This window comes from Aptenodytes patagonicus, chromosome 3, assembly GCF_965638725.1.
Source record: "Aptenodytes patagonicus chromosome 3, bAptPat1.pri.cur, whole genome shotgun sequence".
NCBI classification, from domain to species: Eukaryota; Metazoa; Chordata; class Aves; order Sphenisciformes; family Spheniscidae; genus Aptenodytes; species Aptenodytes patagonicus.
The window spans coordinates 91,546,865-91,568,511 of NC_134951.1; the positions used below are offsets into that span (position 1 = coordinate 91,546,865).

The window sequence follows — 21,647 nt, forward strand, 5'->3', positions numbered from 1 at the left end:
GCTGCCTGCCGGGGGGAATGCTCCTACTCTGGATGTTGCTGTTTCTGTGAAAACAAGGGTTGTAAGGGAACGAGAGAGAAGACAATGAGGAAAAACCGACCGGGAGAAAACCCCATCCCCAAGCGTCTTCCCGAGAACTGACGGCGTTTTGGGGCTGAGCGATCCCGTCGGAGGCGGCGGAGGCTGCGCCTGGCGGAGGGAGCAGCCTGCCTGCTCCGCGGCGGACTTCCCGGGACCGGCTATTCCCTTCGGATGCGGACTGGGAAACCTGTAGGAAATTCTCCCGCCGCGCTGCGAAGCCACCATGAATTCAGTGGCTGGAAATAAGGAGAGGATTGCGGTCACAGCGCGGAGCAGAAAATACGGGGTAAGTTGTCGGCGGAGGGGCGGCTCGGAGAGGTGCCCGCCGCCGTGCCGGGGCTACCGCGCCCCTCGCCCGGCGGTTACCGGCGCCGCCGGCTATCGCCCGCCTGGCCCCGCTAAACTTCCCCCGCGGGGGCGGGCGAGGCGCGGGGGCTGCTGCGGGCGCGGGGCGTCCGAGCGAAACTTGCCGGCGCCACCGGGCCTCCCTGCCTGACCCGCTGCTCCTTCTCCCGCTCCAGGTGACCGACCCCTGCTCCCCCACCAAGCCCGCCGCCCCCTTCTCCCCCGAGAGCTGGTACCGGAAGGCGTACGAGGAGTCCCGGGCGGGGAGTCGCCCGGCCCCGGAGGGAGCTGGCTCTGCCCTGGGCTCCTCCGGCACCCCGTCCCCCGGCTCCGGCACCTCCTCGCCGGGCTCCTTCATCGGCTCGCCGGGACCCGCCTCGCCCGGCATCGGCACCAGCTCCCCCGGCTCGCTGGGCGGCTCGCCGGGCTTCGGCACCGGCTCGCCAGGCTCCGGCAGCGGCGGCGGCTCCTCGCCGGGCTCCGACCGCGGCGTCTGGTGCGAGCACTGCAACGCCCGCCTGGCGGAGCTGAAGAGGCAGGCGCTGAAGCTCCTCATCCCCGGGCCCGTCAGCAGCAAGGTGAGCGAGGGGCCGGGGCGGAGCGGGGGGATCCGTGTGCCGCCCGGCGCGGGCGCTGCCTGCGCTGCGGGGCCGCAGCCACCTGGGAGCGGCCCCCCACAGCCGGTGGGGCTGCGGGCCGGCTCCCCGTTGGGGCTGCCGGCCACCTGGGCTCCCCTCTGCCGCTGTCACCGCTGAGAGTTTTAGGGTTTATTTGGGTTTGCCCCTTCTTAGTATTGTTCCCTTTTCCCATCCTCTCCTCCTGCTTCATGTAGAGCAGGGTGCCTCCATCTCCAGAGGGCTGCCAGGCTTCGGGGGGGACTCTGACAGTCCCTCAAGCTCGCTCCTTGCCTCCCTCTTTCATTGCATCGACAGTGGTTTTGTTATGTCCGGTGTACTTGCTCTTGTTCCCAGTGAGGGGCAAGCAAGGGTGGGAATGCCACACCGGAGTCATTGGTCCCTTCCCCTTCTGCTCTCTTTGATTCCTACAGGATGGATTTACAAAATATCCTGAGACTTGGCAGCCAACTTAGTGGTAAGGTGTGTATGGTCTGATGCCCGTGGTTTGTACTTCCATTGTGGGGCGAGGTGCAGCAGACACCCTCCTGTAGCTCCAGGTTCAAATGAGGCATTGAAATGCTGTGTGAGTCCAAAGGTCGCCCAGGGAGGCTGTACCAGACCATGGCATTGAACTCCGCTCTTCAGGGCGTCCTTAACATAAGGACGACTCGGTGATGTTTCTCTCTTACAGAGAAGCACTAGATTTTTTTAAATTTTTTTTTCAGTAAGACTTAAAAATAGTTGAAGCTGCTGGACCCTGAGTATTGGTTTGAATAATCCTGTACCTAAAGAGCACGCAAGCACTTCTGAAATTTGGCCTCAGGTTTTAAGAGTTGACTGATCATGGATAGAGTTGGAAGTCTGCTTTCTGCCTCTGTTGTGGAAACTGGTACCTCTAAAGGCATACTCTGAAATTCCTTGGTTTTGTTTTGTTTGGCATTGTTTTTTGTTTTCCCTGTTTGTTGTGTGTATAAAGATTAAGGCTAACAGCCCTAGAAGAATGACCAGCAGCCCTTGGCTGACCCCGTGCTACCAAAATAGTAAGCATTGGGCTCCTCCATAGCAACCCTGTGAGCGTTGTATTGTGAATGGGTCTACAGCTCCCAGAATGTAATACAATGCAATTTTGTTTGACCCTGTTGGGTCCAGGTACTATCAAATGATAATATTTACTCTTCTACTTCAAAGAGTCTTCATTAGTGGTTACAATAAAGAGGTATCATGGAAAAGAGCCGACTGCTGAGAAGGGGTCCCTGGTATTGCTGTTGCGTTGTACTCTGCATTATTTATTTATGTGCTGTGTGAGCGGGAGTTGGTGCTCTCTTGAACAAAAGACTAAAGGGCTGGTTGTTACCTTGTCTCAAGAGCTGGCTTAACTGAATTATTCATGAAAAGGGAAAGGTGGAACCACCAAAATTGATAGTCAATTTAACCATATTAATACATGGTCGATTCCCTGGAAAGTGGCCCTGTACCAAAATCTTTACAAATTTCAGGCTGTGTGATTTGGCAGTCATTACCAGCTGTGGGTATAGGTGGGAAATTACTGATACAGATATGGCAGCCATCAGAATAACTGAGATTGGGGGTGTAGGGAGGATAAAACATAAGCATCAAGGCTTTGCATCCCTCGCACAGTGTTAGAAATTGACAGATTTTGCAGTCATGTGAAGATTCGTACAGGCTTCTCTTATTGTAATAGTGGTAGTCATTGCCCATACTAGCCTTCCTGAGACGTTACCCTTGTGTTTCTATTGCTAATTGTTCTGTTCTGTTGTTCATGTAGTCTAGCTGATGGTGTTGTATAGGCCAATCTTTATTCATGTCAGTAGTAAGCCTTACTTCTCAATTTTTAGTCCCTTTACCCTATGCTCTTTTTCTCTTATAACGCCTCCTTTCCAAACCTTCCAGTTGTGTAGTAGTGCCATTTACAAAGCCATTGCTATTCAGTGTGTAGATGTGGATTTAGGAGGAAGGAAAGAGGCACAAGTAAGGTGGTCTTTGTGGGCTATGGTGACCCTCTGCCCTATTCACTTTGCTTAATGGTACTTGCAGGCTCAATCCTGTTGAGGTACTCCGGCCTTGTGCACACGGTTCCCTTCTGTGTATGGGTGCTCCCTGCCTGTGGCTATTTGCAGAAGCATCCCCTTCTGTCATCCTTTCTGGCTTATTTACAACCGTTAAGAACTTTCTGGGCTTGTGATTTCTGCCTTCAGCAGATGCTGCCCAGCACAGTGAGGCTTTGGTCTAGGTGATACAGGATACAAATATCATGGCTAGTGCCACTGACTTCTTTGGATTGGGTATGCTGTGTCAGTCTTGCAAGTTCATTGTTGCTGGCATCCGTGGGGTAGCCTTATTGGTGTCTGCTTAGAGGAAAGCAAGGCGTTGGCGTGGGCTCTGCCAGCTCAGCCAGGGCCTGTGAGCTGCCTTTGCAGGTGTGTGCCACAGTAATGCCCTGGGGTTGCCCTCTGAGAGCGAGATGTGCAGGGTCTCTTGCAAGGATGTGGAAACTTGTCGTGTCTGGGGAAAACGTACTTCAGTTTGGATTGAAGCTGGAGTCTACCATGCTGTGTTAATGTAGCTGGCATTTTTCAGGGTCCTGTGAGGTTTGCTCTCGATTGCTGCTATGGGAATAGGTTTTTGGAGAGCTAGAATTGATGCCACCACTGAGTTCAGTGGGAGAAGGAGCAAATAACATTCCTGGTTCTGGGTGTTCGCTCAGAACTTGCAAAGCATCTTGCAGTTCAAGACTGTGGTGCCCAGTGGGACACAGCTAATTGGCGATATGCCTTTATTAGATCCATTTTAAATGCTCCATTTAACTGTTCAGTCATCTTCTGGTCAGCTAGATCTAGCTGACTTACATGATGATTTTTGTTGGTGCTGTTAAAAACAGCCTAGAAATTTCATTAGCGTTATAAATATAGTCTGTGGCACCTGTTTCACATTTATACTGTATTTAGAAATGCATATAACCCTGAGTATTGTGTATTGCAGAACAAGCAGCATATGAGGGTATCTGTGTTTTGACACATATCTAGTAGCAGACACTGGAATCTGCAATAACTTATCTGAATGTGAACCTACATCAATGTTTTCTACAGTGTGTAATCATGTAAAGGTTTGTGTATATCTGCAAAGTGTAATAGTATACTTCATTGCTGCATAAACAGACCAGGCTTTATGCATGAAACCATGTACTGAAGCTTTTCATTTGATACAGAAAAAGCCACACTTAACCTAGACCAAACTGCTTCTGACTAGCTCATTGTTAGTGTTAGGTGTTGAGCTTTCAGTTTTAAATAGAAGCATTCTCTCCTAATACATCAACAGGATGAAAAATTGGGATTTGGGGTTTTTTTTTGGTGAGGCACAAAGGTGAGGAATATCAAAAATGCTAAAAGCTTGTTGTTTCTTTTTCCCCTCTTGTGATACAGATGTGACTTAATGATGTACAGCAATTATCTGCATACAAGGGGTTATGTTTTATGAGAATGAAATCTTATTGTAACCCCCATGTGAAGCATGCCTATGGGAAATGACTAGCACAAGTGGTTGTTATAGTTGTACATTGCAGTTTGTGACTGAAAGGATCTTAGAGCATTTGGTGGCCATTGTTTGTGGGGTTTTTGTTACTGTCAAGCATTTGCATGATGATAAGGATTGTCTCAAAAATTACTAATACTGATTTTTTTTTTTTAATTTTGAGATTTTTCTTAGGCTGTTTTTCAGAAGGGCATCAGACAAAGTTCTAGCATAGAATTTTATCGCATCACACTCCCTGTTTATCAGAATTCGTGTGAAATCTGGTTGCCTTGAGTTCAAACCGGTGATATCCTCTGGCTTCAATGGAACACTAACCTCACAGACATCCGACAAAAAAAATTGTTATTAAGTTTAATTGAAGAGTTGTTATATTTATGTGTATCAAATTGTGTGTAAGTAATCAATTGAATGCTAATAAGAAGAATCGCAAGCTGGTAATTATAGATTTGTTAGTATGGGATTCCAAAAATCCTGAATACAGCCTTCAAAACGAGGTAATTTGAATGTGTAGATATGAATATCTGCTTGGGCATGTTGTGATTGAGTCAGGAAGTAAGGATACTATTTTAAATGCTAGAGATGGATAGCACTGATGATAGGTGGTTTATATTCTGGACTATCCCCCTAGCTAAAAAGTTTGTGCTTCTGAGTATAAGAATTGGGTAAATTCTGGTTTAGCACAGTGTGTCTGTGAAAGGGGGAGGGGAGGACTTGCATTCAGGGTACAGTTTTGTTTTCTTTTTTCACAAATTTACTGACACTCTATCTCACTTTGTGTATTGTTGAATTAGCCATTTCTATTTCAGAGGTGTTAAGTAGTCAAAGACTTGACTAATAATTATTAGTAATGAAGAAAGCCCTGAAGCTGATCTAATGAAAAATAGGTTCCTTTTAGCTTGTAGCTACTTTAGAAACATTCCCAGTAGAGACAGGACAGTAATGAACCCTTTCCGAAAGCTTAGCAAGTGGCAGAATAATGGAATTTCATTTCTGTCCAGACCTTTAATTTGTGAACAAGCATGGTCAGTCTGTATGGTGACTTAATTCACTGTACAAAAATCTCAGGCACCTAATCATTTCATCCCAACTCATTGTAATGCAGATAGGATTATTGCATTAGAAATGTGATTTTAAATGGCCTGAGGCAGTAATTTGTCAGCATTTGGAAGGATTAACGCCATTAAAGTTTAGGCAACAATAACCATTCTTTTGTGTTGCATCACAGGTCACAATACCAACCGTTTAGCGTAACTCATCTGCGAATCTTCTTACAATTGTATGTTTCCTGGCAAGTCGGGAAACAACAAGCTGCTTCAGTTACCCTGGAATTACAGCTGCTTACAGAGGTCCAGAGGAGACAAACGGATATGCCTTCACCTCTGACAAATTAATGTAAACCTTTTCTAGGAGCAGCTGGAAGTCTTGCTGTCTTGCTGCTGCAATCCACAGTGTCAACATGTGAAATGATATAAATATTTCTTTCAAGCTTGCAAATGTCTTTGAGGTAAGAATGAAGATACTGTATATTAAAGACTGCTTTTTGGGAAGCTGTCAAAACTGTTAGCTCTGCAGCTTTCTCCATGGGATCAAAAAGGCTTCCCTTACTGACTGCCCTGGAAATTAGGAACAGGCCTATGATTGTATTTAGTGGATTGAGACTATGATGTTCTTCCTATCAGAAAAGAAAATACTTTTAGGAGACCGTAGACAGAGCTGTTGGGGGCGGGGGGGCAGAGTACCGATGTTTTATCTGAAGTAAATCTCTAGGGAGGAGCAAAATTTTGATCAAATTGTTTTTTTTACGGAGACTTGGCTGTGCGTCTGAAAACGTTGTGTTCAGAAATACACACTCAATGCTTAGTCTGTAGCTGGCCTCTTCATGCCGGGCTATTATTAAGTGACAAAGTTCATTCAAGGTGCTTTATACATGCCATGAAAGCTGCACCGATCTCTAAAATAATCTTGTCTCTTTAGATAGTCTTATTTTCCTAGAAGTAAATGTTGCAACATTGGTAGCAATCTTGTATAACAAGCGTAGGATTTTGGTGTATAATTTTGGAAGGGGAGGAGGAAGAAAGGTAGTCAGTGCTGAATTTCTCTGACAGTGTTAGCAAAAATGTCACACGTTACTAGTACGGGCCATTGGCATGTAATGGGATTCATGCCTGCATCAGCAGATTATTAGAACGGTGCAGTGCTGTGTATGTAGGGTTGAAAGACATTTGCAGTTTTGCCACATCAGCAGCACATAGCCTTTGACATCGTATAATTGGGGTGCTTCCAAGCACTGAACTTGCAGCCCGCTGCCACAATAAACTTGACTGTCATGCTCTACATAATGATGTAGTAGGAACTGCAGCATTTTGTGACGTGGTCTGTATGTCAAAAGCATGAGAGATGTTCTAAGTTAAATTGCTAGCTTAGATCATAGCAATGTGTCATGCTGTAGCTTGAGAGGCACGTATGTTAATAAAATGCGAGGAATACAAGCATATGGGCTTCCCCCCTGCCACTGGATAAATAATTCCTAGTCCACATTATTTACTGCTGAAGCTGCAATTCAAGAACTATCCCTGATTGCAGAAAGGCAGATTGCACGTTTACTTTGAATTAAGCAAGCTGTAGTACGTAACAACACCCTGATAAACAAAGTAGTATCTCAAGAGTGGAAAGTTCTATAAGTGTCTTCAACAGTCTTTCCCATTATTGGACCAAATTTTGGTTGCACTGTGACACTGATGGAAGTCACAACAATTAAGTCATTGCTCTTCTAGAAAGCAATGGTAAAGTAATAACTGCAAGCAGTCTGCTGCAGTCACACGTTGAAATGCTGCTTTTCTTTGGAAGCTTCAGCTTGCACGTTTGAAAGACATGGTAATGTTTCATTGAACAGTTTCTGTTAACACGGGGTGGTTATTGGAGCAAGGTTGTTTTAGATGATCATACCATAGCTGCATCCTTATTCATAGGTTTATGGAACTCAAATCCCCAGTGACTTACGTTGCCCGGTTTTATTTTCAATTGCCTTCTATGCAACCTTTCTACATTAAACGAGGGTTTTAAAAAAAAAACAAACAAACAAAAAAAACAAAAAACAAAAAAAACCAAAACACAAAACAACCAACTATGAGCATAATTAAGCTGCTAAGAGCTGTGTTTAGATCTCTGGTTTTGAAACCTGAAATATATAATCAGACACCTTCTTGGTACAGTTGTAATATTTTGTAGCATATATAACTAGAATACACATTTGCTTATGCTTCTTTTCCCACCACTGCCCTCTTTAGATGATATTACAGTATAGCTTAGTAATGTTTTGATGAGAGCGTTCTTGAGGCTTCTCCAAGTCAAAGCACAGACCAACACAGACACTTAATAGGGCAGGGGAAGGTTGACTGGACCGTTCTGACCTTGGGATGGAGGCTGTTCAAAAGATACTGCAAGAAATGTCAAATATTGAAAACTTTTTTCCTTGTATAACATGAACTATTGCTGGTTACTTATAAATAACAGCAAATAAGTGGGGAGGGGAGAGAAGAGGTCCCATCTGAACCTTGTCAGTCTGTTGATTTACATGAAATGGGCCCTAGTGATGGGATTCTGACTTCAGCGAAATCAGCATGATTTCATTTAGGCCACAGCCCTACTTACCCTATATCTCTAACCAGGGAATACTTGCATACCTTTAAAGCAGCAGTCAGACACGCTGCTTGGGCTGAGCAGGCTAAGACATCCTGGCCGCTTGTGGGCTTCCCAACGTGCCTTTTCTTTCTTCTCTCCATATGAAGGTCGTAAGTTAGCATCCCTGCAGGTCTCCTCTGTGAATGCATGGTGATTGCTCCCTGTCTTAGTTCTTATTGAAATGATAGATAGTTCAAACACTTTCAATAGCACTGCTTTCTAAACTCAGATTCTTTTGATTGAAAGGTCAAGGAGTGACTAGATGTGCTATTACAACAGCAGATGTGAGGAGGCAGTGATCTCTGAGAAAGGTACTGATGAGAGCAGCACGATGCATCCAACCATAACCTCAGCTGTAACTAGTACAGAATATGGGGATTACTTTTTAATTACTTTACGAAAGAGAAAGTAAAGGAAAACATGATACCCGCTATATACAAAAGAATCAGTTTTAAGAAATTGGTGTGTTCAATTGCAGCTCAGATTTATTGTTGTGGTATCAGAATTCAATTTATTTTATTTGAAATAATACAGCATAGTAAGGCTGTTAAAAGCTACTTACCATTCCAGCATTGGTGTACTTCTTAAAATTTATTTTCATCTTCAACTGTGTTTACTTTTAGTTGTCACTAAGACCTGCTATTCTGTTCAATCTGTTTTATCAAATCGTATAGTGTATGGTTGATTTTGCATTTCTTATGTATTATAAAATATTCTATGTTTTCTGGGAGGGAAGAAAAAAGATTTCACTCTGAAGAAACCTTCAGACTGGTTTCCTCTTCTCAGCTTTCCTCTGAAACTGTATTCAGTAGTAGTCTTTGTGCAAAGAGAAAAAAAAAAATAAAAAAAAAAAGATTGCCAAGGAAGTTCTGTTTGAGAGACCTGAGGGAACTGATGGGGTATTAAATTGGACTTCGTTTACAATTCATTATGAAAACAATGCTTCCCTCTCCTCAGAAGGAACTGGACGCTTCTAGATTCACATAAGTAAATCCTGTGTCAGTATAAGATTTTTGTATTGCATATTTAAACTTGTTGTGCCTTCCTATTAAACAAAGTAGGGCTGAGTCTGCTCACTTTGTTGCCTCACAAGTAGGAGAACTTAACTTATAGGCCCTGTGGTATCTGCTTTGTTAGTGGCTGGTCAATGATCTTACTCAATGGATTTGGTGATTCAGGGAAAGAGCATCAAATGCCTTTTAAAAATTATTTTATTCTAGTAAAAAAATACTGCAAGCCCATGTGAGTGTGGCTCTGGAAAACATTTTAAATTTCTTGCTGGTCGTGTGTGTCAGAGGAACTGTGTATGCTGGAGATAGGATATCTGTATCCAGTGCAATATGACTGATGTAAAGCATCCATCCAGCTCTAGTGTGTGTAGACAAATCTTAAATTGAGAATACAGTCTAAGTGTGTTGGCTTCCAAATTACCTTCAAGTGAAACTTGCTTTATATGTATTTGTTTTTTACAAATGTGTTTTGACCTGCAGATTTTCTGTGATCTATTAATAGCAAACCTCTACTCTAACTTATATTTCACCATGCCCCCTAAATCATAAATACTTTGACGTGATTGCTTATTTGCACCTGAGTATTCACAACAGCTTCTCTATTCCATGGGCTTGCACGGGAACAAAATTATACTCGCATGAATGTTTGGGGAAGAGCAAATGAAAGGGGACTTTGATATCCACCACAGTAAATATTTTCTGAAGAAAAAGTGAAAATTCACAGTGGTTTGGGGATTTCAACTTTGTTCAGAACTGTCTGAGCAGACCTGCCTCAGCAGTGGAATTAATTTTCCCCTAGTTGTGTGTGTTTCATTCCCTCTTTCTCTCCCACCCTCATAATTAACTGAAGATAAGTGAGGATTCAGGAATACAACCCCTCAGTTTCTGTGGGCTGCTGTGTGGTTCTGTTGGGAATCGCCCATTCCTTTTATCACAGGTGTACTTGAAGATATGAAAGAGATTCCTGCAGTGCTGAGGAAGATGGTCGCTCTGGAGTCCTTTGCCGACAGTGGGGCAGGACTTGGCCTTTGCATGTTTCTGTCCTGGCTCCTGTAAGAGTCACTTGGACAAACTTCTGTCTTACCAAAGCCAAACTTGGACTTGATTACGCTGAAGTTATTCAGGAAAGCAGGCTTCTGCCTCCTAACCAATAGCCTGAATGATTGTATGCTACTATTTCAATTGGACAGTTTTATTTTTCTGTGCCTCTCAGCTAAATGAACCTCTGACCTGCTAAGTGCCAAATGCTGAAAGAATTACCTGTTTACTCCATCCACCTGGTGGACTCCAGCAGAAAGCCTAGTGGGCAATAAGGCAGTCTTGGCTTTAAGCAGGTGCTGAACAGCAAGAATAGAAGTCATTACTCTTCATTTCTCTTAGTTTCACTGCTCATTTAATAGTGCCGGGCAAAGAAAAACATTAATATCCTATTCAGCAGCCAAATGCACCAAATTGGGAGTTGCAACTCGTGTTTTCCTCTTTTCTAATGGGTATCATTAAAATTTAACAAGTCATCTAAATCATGTTAGTATTCCCAGGGTTAACATTGCTGAAATTGCCGGCAGCGTTCCCACAGGAAGAGTTAACAGTGGCTGAGGCTGTGTGGCTGGCATTTGTTGCTCAGAGGGAGGTGTTGGGACTGTAGGAGCCCTGGCACCAGAAAGGCACAATGACAGTCTTTGGTGACAGGGGGCATTTGCAATACACATACATATTCTTTCCTATTCACCTCTCCCTTTTCACTCCCTCCCCCCTTTTCTCTCCCTACTAGTCCTAGAGCTGTCATTTCAGCTCATACTCATCAGATTTCTAATGGAAATTCTTGACAATAAGCCTGCATACATGTGAACCTAGAAGGAAGGCTTACTAGTGTGCTAGTCAGCGCGAGTGTCAGATTTAAGAGATTGTTAGACTGTAGATGGCTTTTACTGGAGGTCGAGAAGGCTAACAAAGCAGGAAATGCAATTAAAATGATATTTGTTGGAGAGGAATAGCTAGCTGTCTGGGCAGCCTGAACATGGGGAAATGATGGGTAGCTGGAAGGCCATTAGTGATGGCTTTGTAAGCAGTTCTGTAGCATGGGTGGTAAGCCTAAATCCAGAGCTGCTCTTTTAGCATGCCTAATAAGACTTCCTTTTTTTTCCCCTGTGTATCAAATCCACTTTTGAGTAATGGATTTGACAAAAATTCTGTGGATTTTGATTTAGATATAGAGGTGGGAGAAAGAAGTTATGGTGGGTGGGGTGGGGAAGAGAAGAAACTGGCTTAAGGGAGCTTTTGTGTACATTCTCCCATCACCGTGAAAACAAAGCTCTACAAGATTTTGCGGAGTTGATTTTTGTAAAGTCATTGATCCAGTGTTCCTGCAAAGAGGCTGTTTAGTGAGGAATATGAGATGGGACAGGCAGCTCATTGAAATGTCTTATTTTAAATGAACAGTTGGGATCTGGTTCTTAAGTTCTTGATGAGAGCTCTGATATTAAAAGAAGAAAAAAATCTTTTCAGAATTTCTTTCCCCACTGCAATCATCTTTAATTGTTAGAGGTATCTGATCACATCTCTCCTTTATCCTTTTCTTGACTGGTGAACTGTTGAGTATTTGGCTTTAACATCCTTGTCAACCATTTTTAAAGTTGCAAGGGGTGGGGGTAGGCATACACAGCAAATTGGCCAATACATTTTGGTGTCCTAAAGGACATAAGCTGCTGTGAGAATAGGAAGGCACACTGCAAGGAGAAGTACAGGGCTCTGAGAGGAAATAGACAGGCTATGGAGACAGAAATGAAGTGGGGCATGAAGCGTGCCTTGGTTGGTCCAGGCAGCAAAGGAACCGTACTTCCATGGGAAAGGGGGCACACTAGGGAAGCAGGGAGAAATGGGTGATAAATGTGAGTTCTTTAAAAAGCTGAGCTCACTGCTGGTGTCTTCAAAGCTTTACAGCAATACTTCATATGAAGGTTGTGCTTTGTTTTGGGTTGGGTTTTTTTGTTGTAGTTCTTTTAAAAAAGCCATCTCTATCGTTCTACCTGCCCCCTAGAAACCAGCAAGCAGCCAGTAAGAGTAGAAGGCAGTTAAACCAAAGTTGCCTTTGGTTTAACACACTTCAGTGTTTTTCATTCTGAAATTAGGTTTTCCAAAGACTAAGGTACTGGTGCATCCTGTAATCTAAGGATTAACTAGATTTTCTTTCTTGCATCTCATTCATTTGTTTCTCTTTTGTTTACCAGTCACAAGGACCTATATGTTCCACACTGTCAATTTGAGACTTGGTATAAAATAGGGACTCAATTCATTGCACTAACAGTTTCACCCAACATAGCAAATAAATGACATACGTTTTAGTGCATCAACAATATGGTAGAACTTGGTGTTCTGGAGTGTATTTATGAATTCAGCCTGGCTTCTCCTTTCCCTGTGCCTGTCTCTGAAGGAAAAAAAAATGTTTGATTTCCAGATTAATTCTTATAGTGTTGAGCTTACTAATTCTGTAGTATTATTATACTGGACACTCTAAAGGCGTGCTATTAAGTAGTAATACTTGTTCTGAATATTCTAAAAGCAGAATAGAAAAGACTTAAAGTGTGAGGGGAGAGCTAAAGGTGTGTCGGGTTATACATGAGGGCTGAATGCACTGGCACCGATGGCTCTAAATGAAGCACTTTACAGACTGAAGTGCTTTAAATTGCCAACCTTCTTTGTCAGTCCTAGTTACTTAGTTCTTTCTAGCATGGTCTGCCACTGTCTTGCCTGTTTAATATTCCACTTAAGTGTAACAAGAGATGAAACATCCAAGATGCCTGTATCTTCCAGGAGTCAGCTCTACTGATGTGAATACTTGTGTTAGCTGTTTATAAGCAATGAGCTAAACAGGGATATAAAGAGGAGGGGGAGAAGGGGAAGGAAAACTGTTGTGACTTCTCTTAATTTGCTGTTCTTTTTATCAGCAAAGGAAGTAAATTCTGTCCCTTTCCTACTCCAAACGCATGCACTTTGGATAATAGGAATCATTTCAATAAGCAGACGCTGCTAAGGCCCAGATAAGGGCTATTTCTGTGCCTGAAATATCAAGGACCAGAGTGTGCTATGTGGGAAGCTGGTGTGGAATCATGCTGCCGAGGAAGCAGTGTGTAGTAATGCGCATGGATGACACTGATAAATGGCTCCTCTAAGCAAGCATCTGCAGCAAATTGTCAGACTGAGAGTTCCCAGCATACCCTAGACCTCTGCATGAATGAAATCTCTGTTGTGCCATTATTTACCCACCTCCATATGGAATGAGAGGATAGGATTCATTGCTTCAGTGCAGCTTTTATATGAGTTTGCTCTCTTTATGTACATATATGTGTATGTGTGTATATATTTCTTTTTCTGCACTGCTTTCTGCAGCAGTGGCTGCAGAACTCCCTCTGTCCTCTCACTGATTACCCATACAGCTTTTTGAAATGGGACAAAATGGCTTTCAGGGTAAAGGGCAGGTCTTTTACTTCTGGAAACCCAAAATGAAGTGTGTTCTATGTATTCTGTTCTTTGGCCAGACATATGTATAATTAAGGTAAGTAATAAGCGTGGTTTGTTTTTTGTCTTATTTTGTTGTGGTTGTTTTAGTAGAGGTTGTGGTGGCTGAGAAAGAAAAGGGAAAGGTCTTGGATTCTTTCTTTTCCTTTTTGAAGAATCATGATTACTGTCTTCAAAAGGCAGTGAGACAGTCTGCAAATCTATTTTGCACTGAAGTAAAGCCTCTCATCTCTTCCTTGTTACCACTGGACATCACTGATGCATGAAAAGAATTGGACTAGCTCTTTGCATTTCTTCAATATGTTTTTTTTTTTTTACTTCTTTGAGGTGATTTTCTAGAATAATTTGTCATTGAAACTGAAACTCTGGTAGTTTAAGCTTTGATGGAAAGGTCTCTTGAGATCAGAGTAGAATTTCTGGCCAACCTAGAAAAAAAACCCCCAATGTTTGGTAGTTATCTGGATCTTTATGTACTGGGAGTATATGCCGAGTTCCCTGCTCTTAATTCCAGCCAGTATGTCAAACCTCAGGGCTCTGAGAAATGAACTTCTGTGGGTTTAGCTGCAAGGATATAAAATGGTAACCTCTGACAGAGCAGTAGAAAGGTAACACTGTTTGTCAGGGCAGGAGGACTTATCGTGCACACATAACTTAGCTACCAGATTATACTAACAAGCACCTTAGATGAAGTTTTCCTTCACTGGCAATGTAAATAAATCCAACAGGGAGTTTGGGTGCAGCTGAGGTGAGGATGTATGTCCTGCCCCACCACCCTGCTGTGGTGTTGATGGCTGTCTGCAGCTGTCTGCTTCACCCTGCTGCTGCAGCTCTGTTAAATTGTTGCTCGACTATTGGAGCCATCAGCTTCTTGCTGTCTTAGCCTTTGCCCTCAGGCTATTTCTGTCTTGCTGGCTTTTTGTGAAAAGCTTTAATATTTGTTTGCTTGTGATGTGGAATGTGACTTTCCTCCCAGAAGTTTCCATAGGAAAAGACCTCTTTTAATCACTTGGTGAAAGAAGACGGATGTTCCTAGAGGTAGAGTCAAACACTTAGATGCTCATGGAAGTAACAGGACTTCACACAGTTGCAAATATTCCCATCAATGGAGTACATACATAAATCTCATCTCAGTAAAATGTCTGCTACTTCTGTTTTTACAACTGAGGAGAGGAGATACAGAGCAACTTGGTGAACTAATTAGTTGCATAAAACGGAGTCCAGGTTTCTTACATGCTTGTGCTCTTGACTAATGGGCTTTTTCCTTTCTTGCTAACGTTGCCCATTCATTCTGCAGCAGCTCTTGTATGCTGGCTCAGCATTGGCTCTTCTGACTCTGTACAGAGAGGAAGAAGGGAGTTGTGGTTTGCATTTCAAAGCTGTCGGCCTTAAAGGGATTGGAATATGGCAGTTGAATATACAGTAACTAATTACCCAGTTATGACAAAAAGTCTTTTAGAAAGACCTTGACTTCTGATTCTCTGATTGGTACCAGAAGCTGGCTGTTCATTTAACAAAAAAAAAAAAAAAAATTGCTAATGGGGTTCGGTGGTTTTCTTGTGATTTTTCAAAAGTGTGTTTGTTAATTCTCTTTGTTTTTTCTTCCTACCTTGGACAGTTCATATCTATGAATAATTTAATTGTCCTTGGCTGTCTGCTGTTGTGAATGGCATGCTGTTAGGCATTCTGTATTCATGTGGTATTTGTTAATGTTTGTTTTGTGTTCTGTCTGCCTTTGCCTTTCCAGAGATCAAATGGATGATGCAAGGCTTGACAACATATAAATGCTATTAAACTGTATCTGAAAGAACAGAAAGGGGGCCTTTGCCATTTCATTAGTTAAAACATTAATTGGAGTAGATTATTCAGTGTTTTTTCTCTCCAGTGGAGAAGTAAACATTTATGAAAGCATTTTTCTACTTTTTAAAAAGTTTGTCTTGAGAATATGTCTAGAATTTGTAACTATTTGTACTGGCTTACATGGTATCTCAACTGTGTTCCCTCTCTGTTTCCTATCCCTAGACATTATTTTTTACTGTCATTATTCACAAGGTTTAAACTTCAGAAATACCAGTTTTCAGATTTTAATTCTCTTCCTCTTCATTGAGGATTGTATTGCTTTACCTGCTCTTGTCATGACTTGTCAAGCAAAGAAAAGCATCTGTAACTTTTTTCTGATTACGTCCTTTCTGATCCAAACATAAGCATCATTATTAGTATTCCAAACATTTATTTAGATCCTGTCTGTAATCCTCATGACCCTCAGGTTGAGACCCTGAGAACAGTAAACAGAAAGCACACCCCAAGCTAGCGTGCTGTCTGCAGTTTTTCCAGGTTTATGGGAAACCAGGCTAATGCTTTACTGCCATTCTATAGAGTGATCTCAGGGATGAATGTCCCTTCTGAGAAAGCTTCATCCTTCAGAAAAAAACATGCTAAGAACAAGAAATAATAACATTTGCTATCATGGGTAAATTACTTAATACCTGCTTTCCTGCTGGCTGTTATATTAATGTAACTTTTTAAGGTAACGTTGAAATTTTTAATCATCTACAATTAAAGAGTGTTTGAGTGTATGCTGCTGCTCTAACAGCCTCTAGTTGTAGATATTTTGGCCAAGTTCCTCAAAGTCTCTCAGCTGCTGTTTATCTTGTGTTTCTTGTGGTGCCTACCAGAGTCTGCTACAAGTTGCTAGGCTTCATAACTGTTGCATAGCCCTGTAGGCAGCAGAGGGTCTTTTGAAGTGCTTCTGATGCTGGATGTACCTACTGCAGATGAGTAGGTACTATTTCTATAAAGCTGACCCCACTGTTGCTGGACAGCTGGATTGCAGGTACATGCTTGCTTTGCTTGGCTGATGCCTTGAGAGTCCAGTCCTGTAGCTCTTGTTCCTGGATGTCAGCGAAGTGGCTGTGGGTTCTGAGACTGGGCATCAGCCATGCAATGTCTCTCGAGGCAGGCATGTTTGGAGACACCATTCTCACTGTGGGCAGTGCTGGATGTGCTGCCTCTTTGTCTGTGGAATGGCTTGTTAGGCTGCCTTTAATTTGAACCATCTGTGGCAACCTGCACATTCTGTTATAATACTGTTTTTATGTCAGAGCTCCAGCAGCATGCTGTGAGTGAGCTGGAGGACCAGCATAGGAATTAAGGCAGAAAATCCACTGGAAACATATTGCAGTGCATGTACAATTAACTGGAAAATAATTATGTTCCATGTAAACTGTACATCCTGCAGCAGGCTCCATCTTTGTTTTTATTCTGGCAACTGTAGTGACTCTGAAATTACATGTCACCCTCCTTTTACACCCTGTATCTGTTCCAGTGTTTGTTAGAGGCCTCCCCTGTGTTGGGTAAAGCAGTATTGGAGTTTGTGCTTCCCTTCATCATTGTCTGTTGAATGATCCTGTCAGACAGTCTGAGGCTTGTTAGAGCACCCAAAACATGGAGTTGCTAATTGGCTACAGCCCTGTGCTTTCTTTACATACTGCTGTTTCTCTTCCTGGAACCAAGAAACACACTGTATACCTCTTTCCTTTAAAAACAAAACAAAAACAAAACCCAACTGAAAAACCAAAACAAACTTTTCTGCTGTTTTAACCTCTCTACCCCATTTTTCTTGCTCTCTCTTGATAATTTTCTTTTCCCTAACTAATGACTCACCTGGATAGGATTGCTGCTGGCTCTGTGATTCTAGCAATTAACTCTAACCCTAAGGAAATGTCTTGCTGTGTTGCCTGGCAGCCAGGGTCTACAGGAACTGGTAAAACAGAATGGATCAGACTTTACTTTTCCTTCATTTTAATCTTGTTATTGATTAGCAAGGAAAGAAACTTACTGTGAAAGATCTTGTCAATTTTCATGTTGGCTAAGATATTCCAAAATCTGTTGCCTTGTTTTTCAGAATTGCTGTGAATTCCTTACAACTTCTAGCAAACAACAAAGGCTTTGGTCGTTCTGTAAACAAGGCTTCTTAAGCCTGGCTTAAAGGAATTGAGAACTACAACTGGAATCACTGTCACAACAATTTTTTTTTCTTCTGCATGTTAGACGATTTTATAATGGTGTTTAGCCAAGCCTTAGTATTGTCTTTTATTTGGTGGTAGAGAATAATGAAAATACAGTTTTAAGTGAAGTTAGGGCCTTGGGAATACATTTAGCAAGCTTGCTCACATATTAATAACTAAAAGCCGATGTGTTTTGAACGTCGAACAAAATGGGAGTGAGCAGTGTGTATGTAGCTATCTCAAAGCATGCCTCACTCTGGGTACCAGGTGTTATCAAAAAGCACCTCTCAACTGACATCTGAGATGATAATGTGAACAAGCTGTCTGAATTGGGGTGACATGGCACAATTAAATCCTTATAGGGCTAACCACAGCCTGCTGAATTGGCTGCATGGGAGGAAAGGTAGATCTGCCTACAAACAAACACAGGGCTAATAAAGCTACCACTTGTTTTTTGTACCCCCATCACCCCTTTTAATCATTCTTTTACTGAATGTCAGCACAGATGGAAAATTGAAACGAACCTCACCGATCCAATTCTGTGGAATTGGAAAGGTGCGTAGTACACCAGTGCAGCTCCCCTGGGCTGGAGTGCTGCCAGGCTTGATGGTAGACGTTTTAGGTTGGAAGGGACTCCTGGAAGTTACCTAGCCTAGCCTCTTCAAAGCAGAGTGGACTTCAGCGTTAGATCAGCTTGTTCTGGGGCTCGTGCAGTGAAATTATGAGGATCTCCAAGGCCAGAGATTGTACAGCCTCTCTGGGCCCCTGTTGCCTTGCTTCTGCAGTCCTGTCCTCTCAAGTGTACATTCTTGCCCTGTCTCTTGTGCCAGCACTTTTCTGACCTTGTGGTGAGCTTGTTAGGGAGCTAACCTGGCAAAACCAACCCCTTTCCCAAATCCCTGGTACTAGCAAAAAGGGGACTCAATGCATGAAATATTACTCAGTAAATCAGACCTTGTTTCACCTATGTTCTCCTTCAGTCTGGAGGTATTTGTGTTTTCTAGAGCCAAATATCTACACCCAGCTGAGTGATTAAGACATGAACTGCTCATCTGACATCAGAATATTTGTAAACACTATGACTACATATAGCTGCAGGCAAATGATTCCCCCCCCCCCCCCCCAGTTTATGACTGCATGATGAAAAAATGTACTTGTAACTAGAGGGGAAAAAGCCAGCCTTTCCATATAATGCAGTCTTAGTTATTACACTTCTGTTAGCATTCCTCATTTTTTTGGTAGGTGATTAAAAAAAAATGGGCAGAGGTGCCAATTTAATTAAGAATTGGTCTGAAGGCAGCGAATTTAGTGTGGCAATGAAAGTAGACAGACAAGTACAGTATTGACAGTAGTAACAGTCTAAATATAGTGTTTCATGTCTAAATATAGTGTTTACTTATGTGTGGCCCTGAGTGACCACTTGCAGTGACAAATAGTGGATCAAATACTATCTAATCGAAGAAGGTCTATAAGAAGGGGAAAGGTGCTTGAAAACCATAAACGCATCTTACAGACGCATCTGTGTTCCCCCTGCGCAGACTGAAAAGATGTGATTTAACCCTGCTGAGACTGAAGTGTTTGTGCTGGGCTGTCCTGGTGTCTGTCTCCTTAACAGTCCAATGCAGAAGGTTCCTTTTCTGCCGCTGTACAACACGGAGACCTTCTACCTTGAGCTGCTTTTCCTAAGGGCGCTGTGCCTTTGGGAGGGAGTGTGACAAGAAGTGCATGGGGTTCTTCTTGGTTCTGTATTTCTGGTCAGCACAGGCAGTGAGCCGTTAAGCTACTCTGAGACACCTGCCTTAGGTGTTCAGGATTCTCCTTTGCCCCTGCCATGCTGTGCCTATGAGCAGAGTATCTACTGAATGAATCAAACACTGCATCTGCATTGCCACAGAATGAATTCATATTTGACTGAGCGCTTGCAATTATAACAGAAATTCAGCATCACTTCTTAATCTGCAGTCACTGAAAGTTTCTGCTTTATCTCTTTGGTGTTTGGCAAGGCTGAAATCTGTGAGGTCTGGATTGCGAACTGGAAAGTATCAATGGCTCAGCAATTTATGTTCAAAATATGGATGGACATGTATTGTGAAAGACAAGGACTTTTGCTAAAGGACCATGAGATTTAACTCATCTACATTTTAATTATAAGGGGGTTACTGAAAAAACAACTTATTAGCCACAAAATAACACATCCTGGTAATACCAGTTTCTCCCTGGGTTGTGAGTTTATTGTGGGATACCACTGAACTTCTCAAAATTATATCTTGGGCACTTTACTGTGCTTAAAAACTTAATTTTGTTATAGTTGTCCAGTAGCCACAGACCTCAAAGCTGATCTTGTGGTCCTGTAGGCTAAGATTTCTCTACTGAAGCTCATGGTGTTCCACTGAGGCAGGGAGTAGATAGGAAGAGAAATTTAGATTTCCGTCTTTTTGTGGCTGTTGTGCTGTTAATTCACTCTCTTTTCATTCAGCTCTGGTGGGGAAAAAAAAAGAACTAATTGCAAGTCCCCTGGCTGTGGCTGCTGATCATACTTTGGGGTTTAATACAAATACAGGGCTGCTTCTACCTGTTAGAGGTACTTCAACAAGTTCAAGGAATCCTAGGAGTAGAGTAAACATTGCTCTATTTCTCTTGCGTCATCCACTGCTCTTTTGTTAACACTTCTGCCCCATATACCCAGTAACTCTGTCTCAGTCCTTTTTGGAATTGTAGCTATTTTGATAAGCTTACAAAACCCCCAAGTTCCTTTGCGGAAGCTTCTTGGTAAAAATGAACCCATACCTCTAATTGTCAAATTTTAAAGAGATAATGGGACTAATCTCAGACATGGGTGCCAGGCACCAAGCAAGCATGCTTTTGAATTCACGTGATTCTGAGCTTGTTCTACCCCTGTCCATTCCAAGGAGCAAATCCAAAAGCTCACTTATTGCAACTGCCTCTTGGGCCAAAATAGTAACTATGGACTGGCAAGGTAGAAATGAGCCCTGACAATGGCTTTCCCTCTCTGAGTGGAGATGGATGTGCCTGCAGTGGTGGGAGCACTGATGTGGTAGAGGAATATGGGTGCTAGATACCCATTTTCTGCCTGGGCAAATCCTCTAGAGGCTGGTCAGCTGGGTTTGCTGGCGGAATTGACTGGTGTCGTTCTGGTTCCACAGGTGGCTGCTGTCCTGCACTGTGGGAGCTTGCCAAGCATGAGCAATGGGAAAAGGCCAGGGAAGGGGGGGACCCCCCCCAATTTTTTTTATTGCTGTCAGTTTCTAATGTCCTTTGGGCTGCCTACTTGTAGCAATGAGAATCATACTTAATAGGAACCTTCCCATGTTCAGATAGTTTAATTATTCAAAATGCATTAAGACTTTTTTAATATCTGGACTTAGTTCTAGTAATAAATACATTAGTTCAGTTTTGAAAATGCACTCAAATAACTTACAAGTACTAATGAATTATCCTCCAGCCTTTCATCTGCCCTGGGGGATATATGACTAGAGGTCAAAGGTATGGAGGAGTGAAATGACTTGTCACAGTGAGCCTGATAGTTCGATTCCCAGGATGTGTGTTTTAATGACAAAAAGCAATGTGGCACAGTGAATAGTTGCTAACCTTCTATGTGGAAGCTGGAATTCTCTTTCTTCCAGTAGCACAGACAAATCATATGGCCTTAAACTGTGCTACCTACAAGTTATTTTTACCTTTGTTTCTTTGCCCTGACTCTTTTCTCTCTCTACTAAGACTGTAAATTCTCATTGGGGAAAAAGCTGTCTGTCTTTGTACAGTGCATGGCATAAGGGATCTTGATACTTTTTTAAGTTATTTTTTTAGCTGTTGCCTCTAAGTGC

General features: G+C 42.6%; 1 protein-coding gene across 1 annotated transcript in view; it reads left to right on the forward strand.

Moving 5' to 3' along the window:
• Window positions 1-304: 304 nt before the first annotated feature.
• Window positions 305-21,647, forward strand: part of KIF26B (kinesin family member 26B) — a 299,953-nt gene continuing 278,610 nt past the window's right edge. The window contains exons 1-2 of the mRNA XM_076334227.1: window positions 305-367; window positions 603-1,004. Of these exons, the coding sequence (XP_076190342.1) occupies window positions 305-367; window positions 603-1,004 (465 nt within the window). The remainder of the gene's footprint in view (window positions 368-602; window positions 1,005-21,647) is intronic.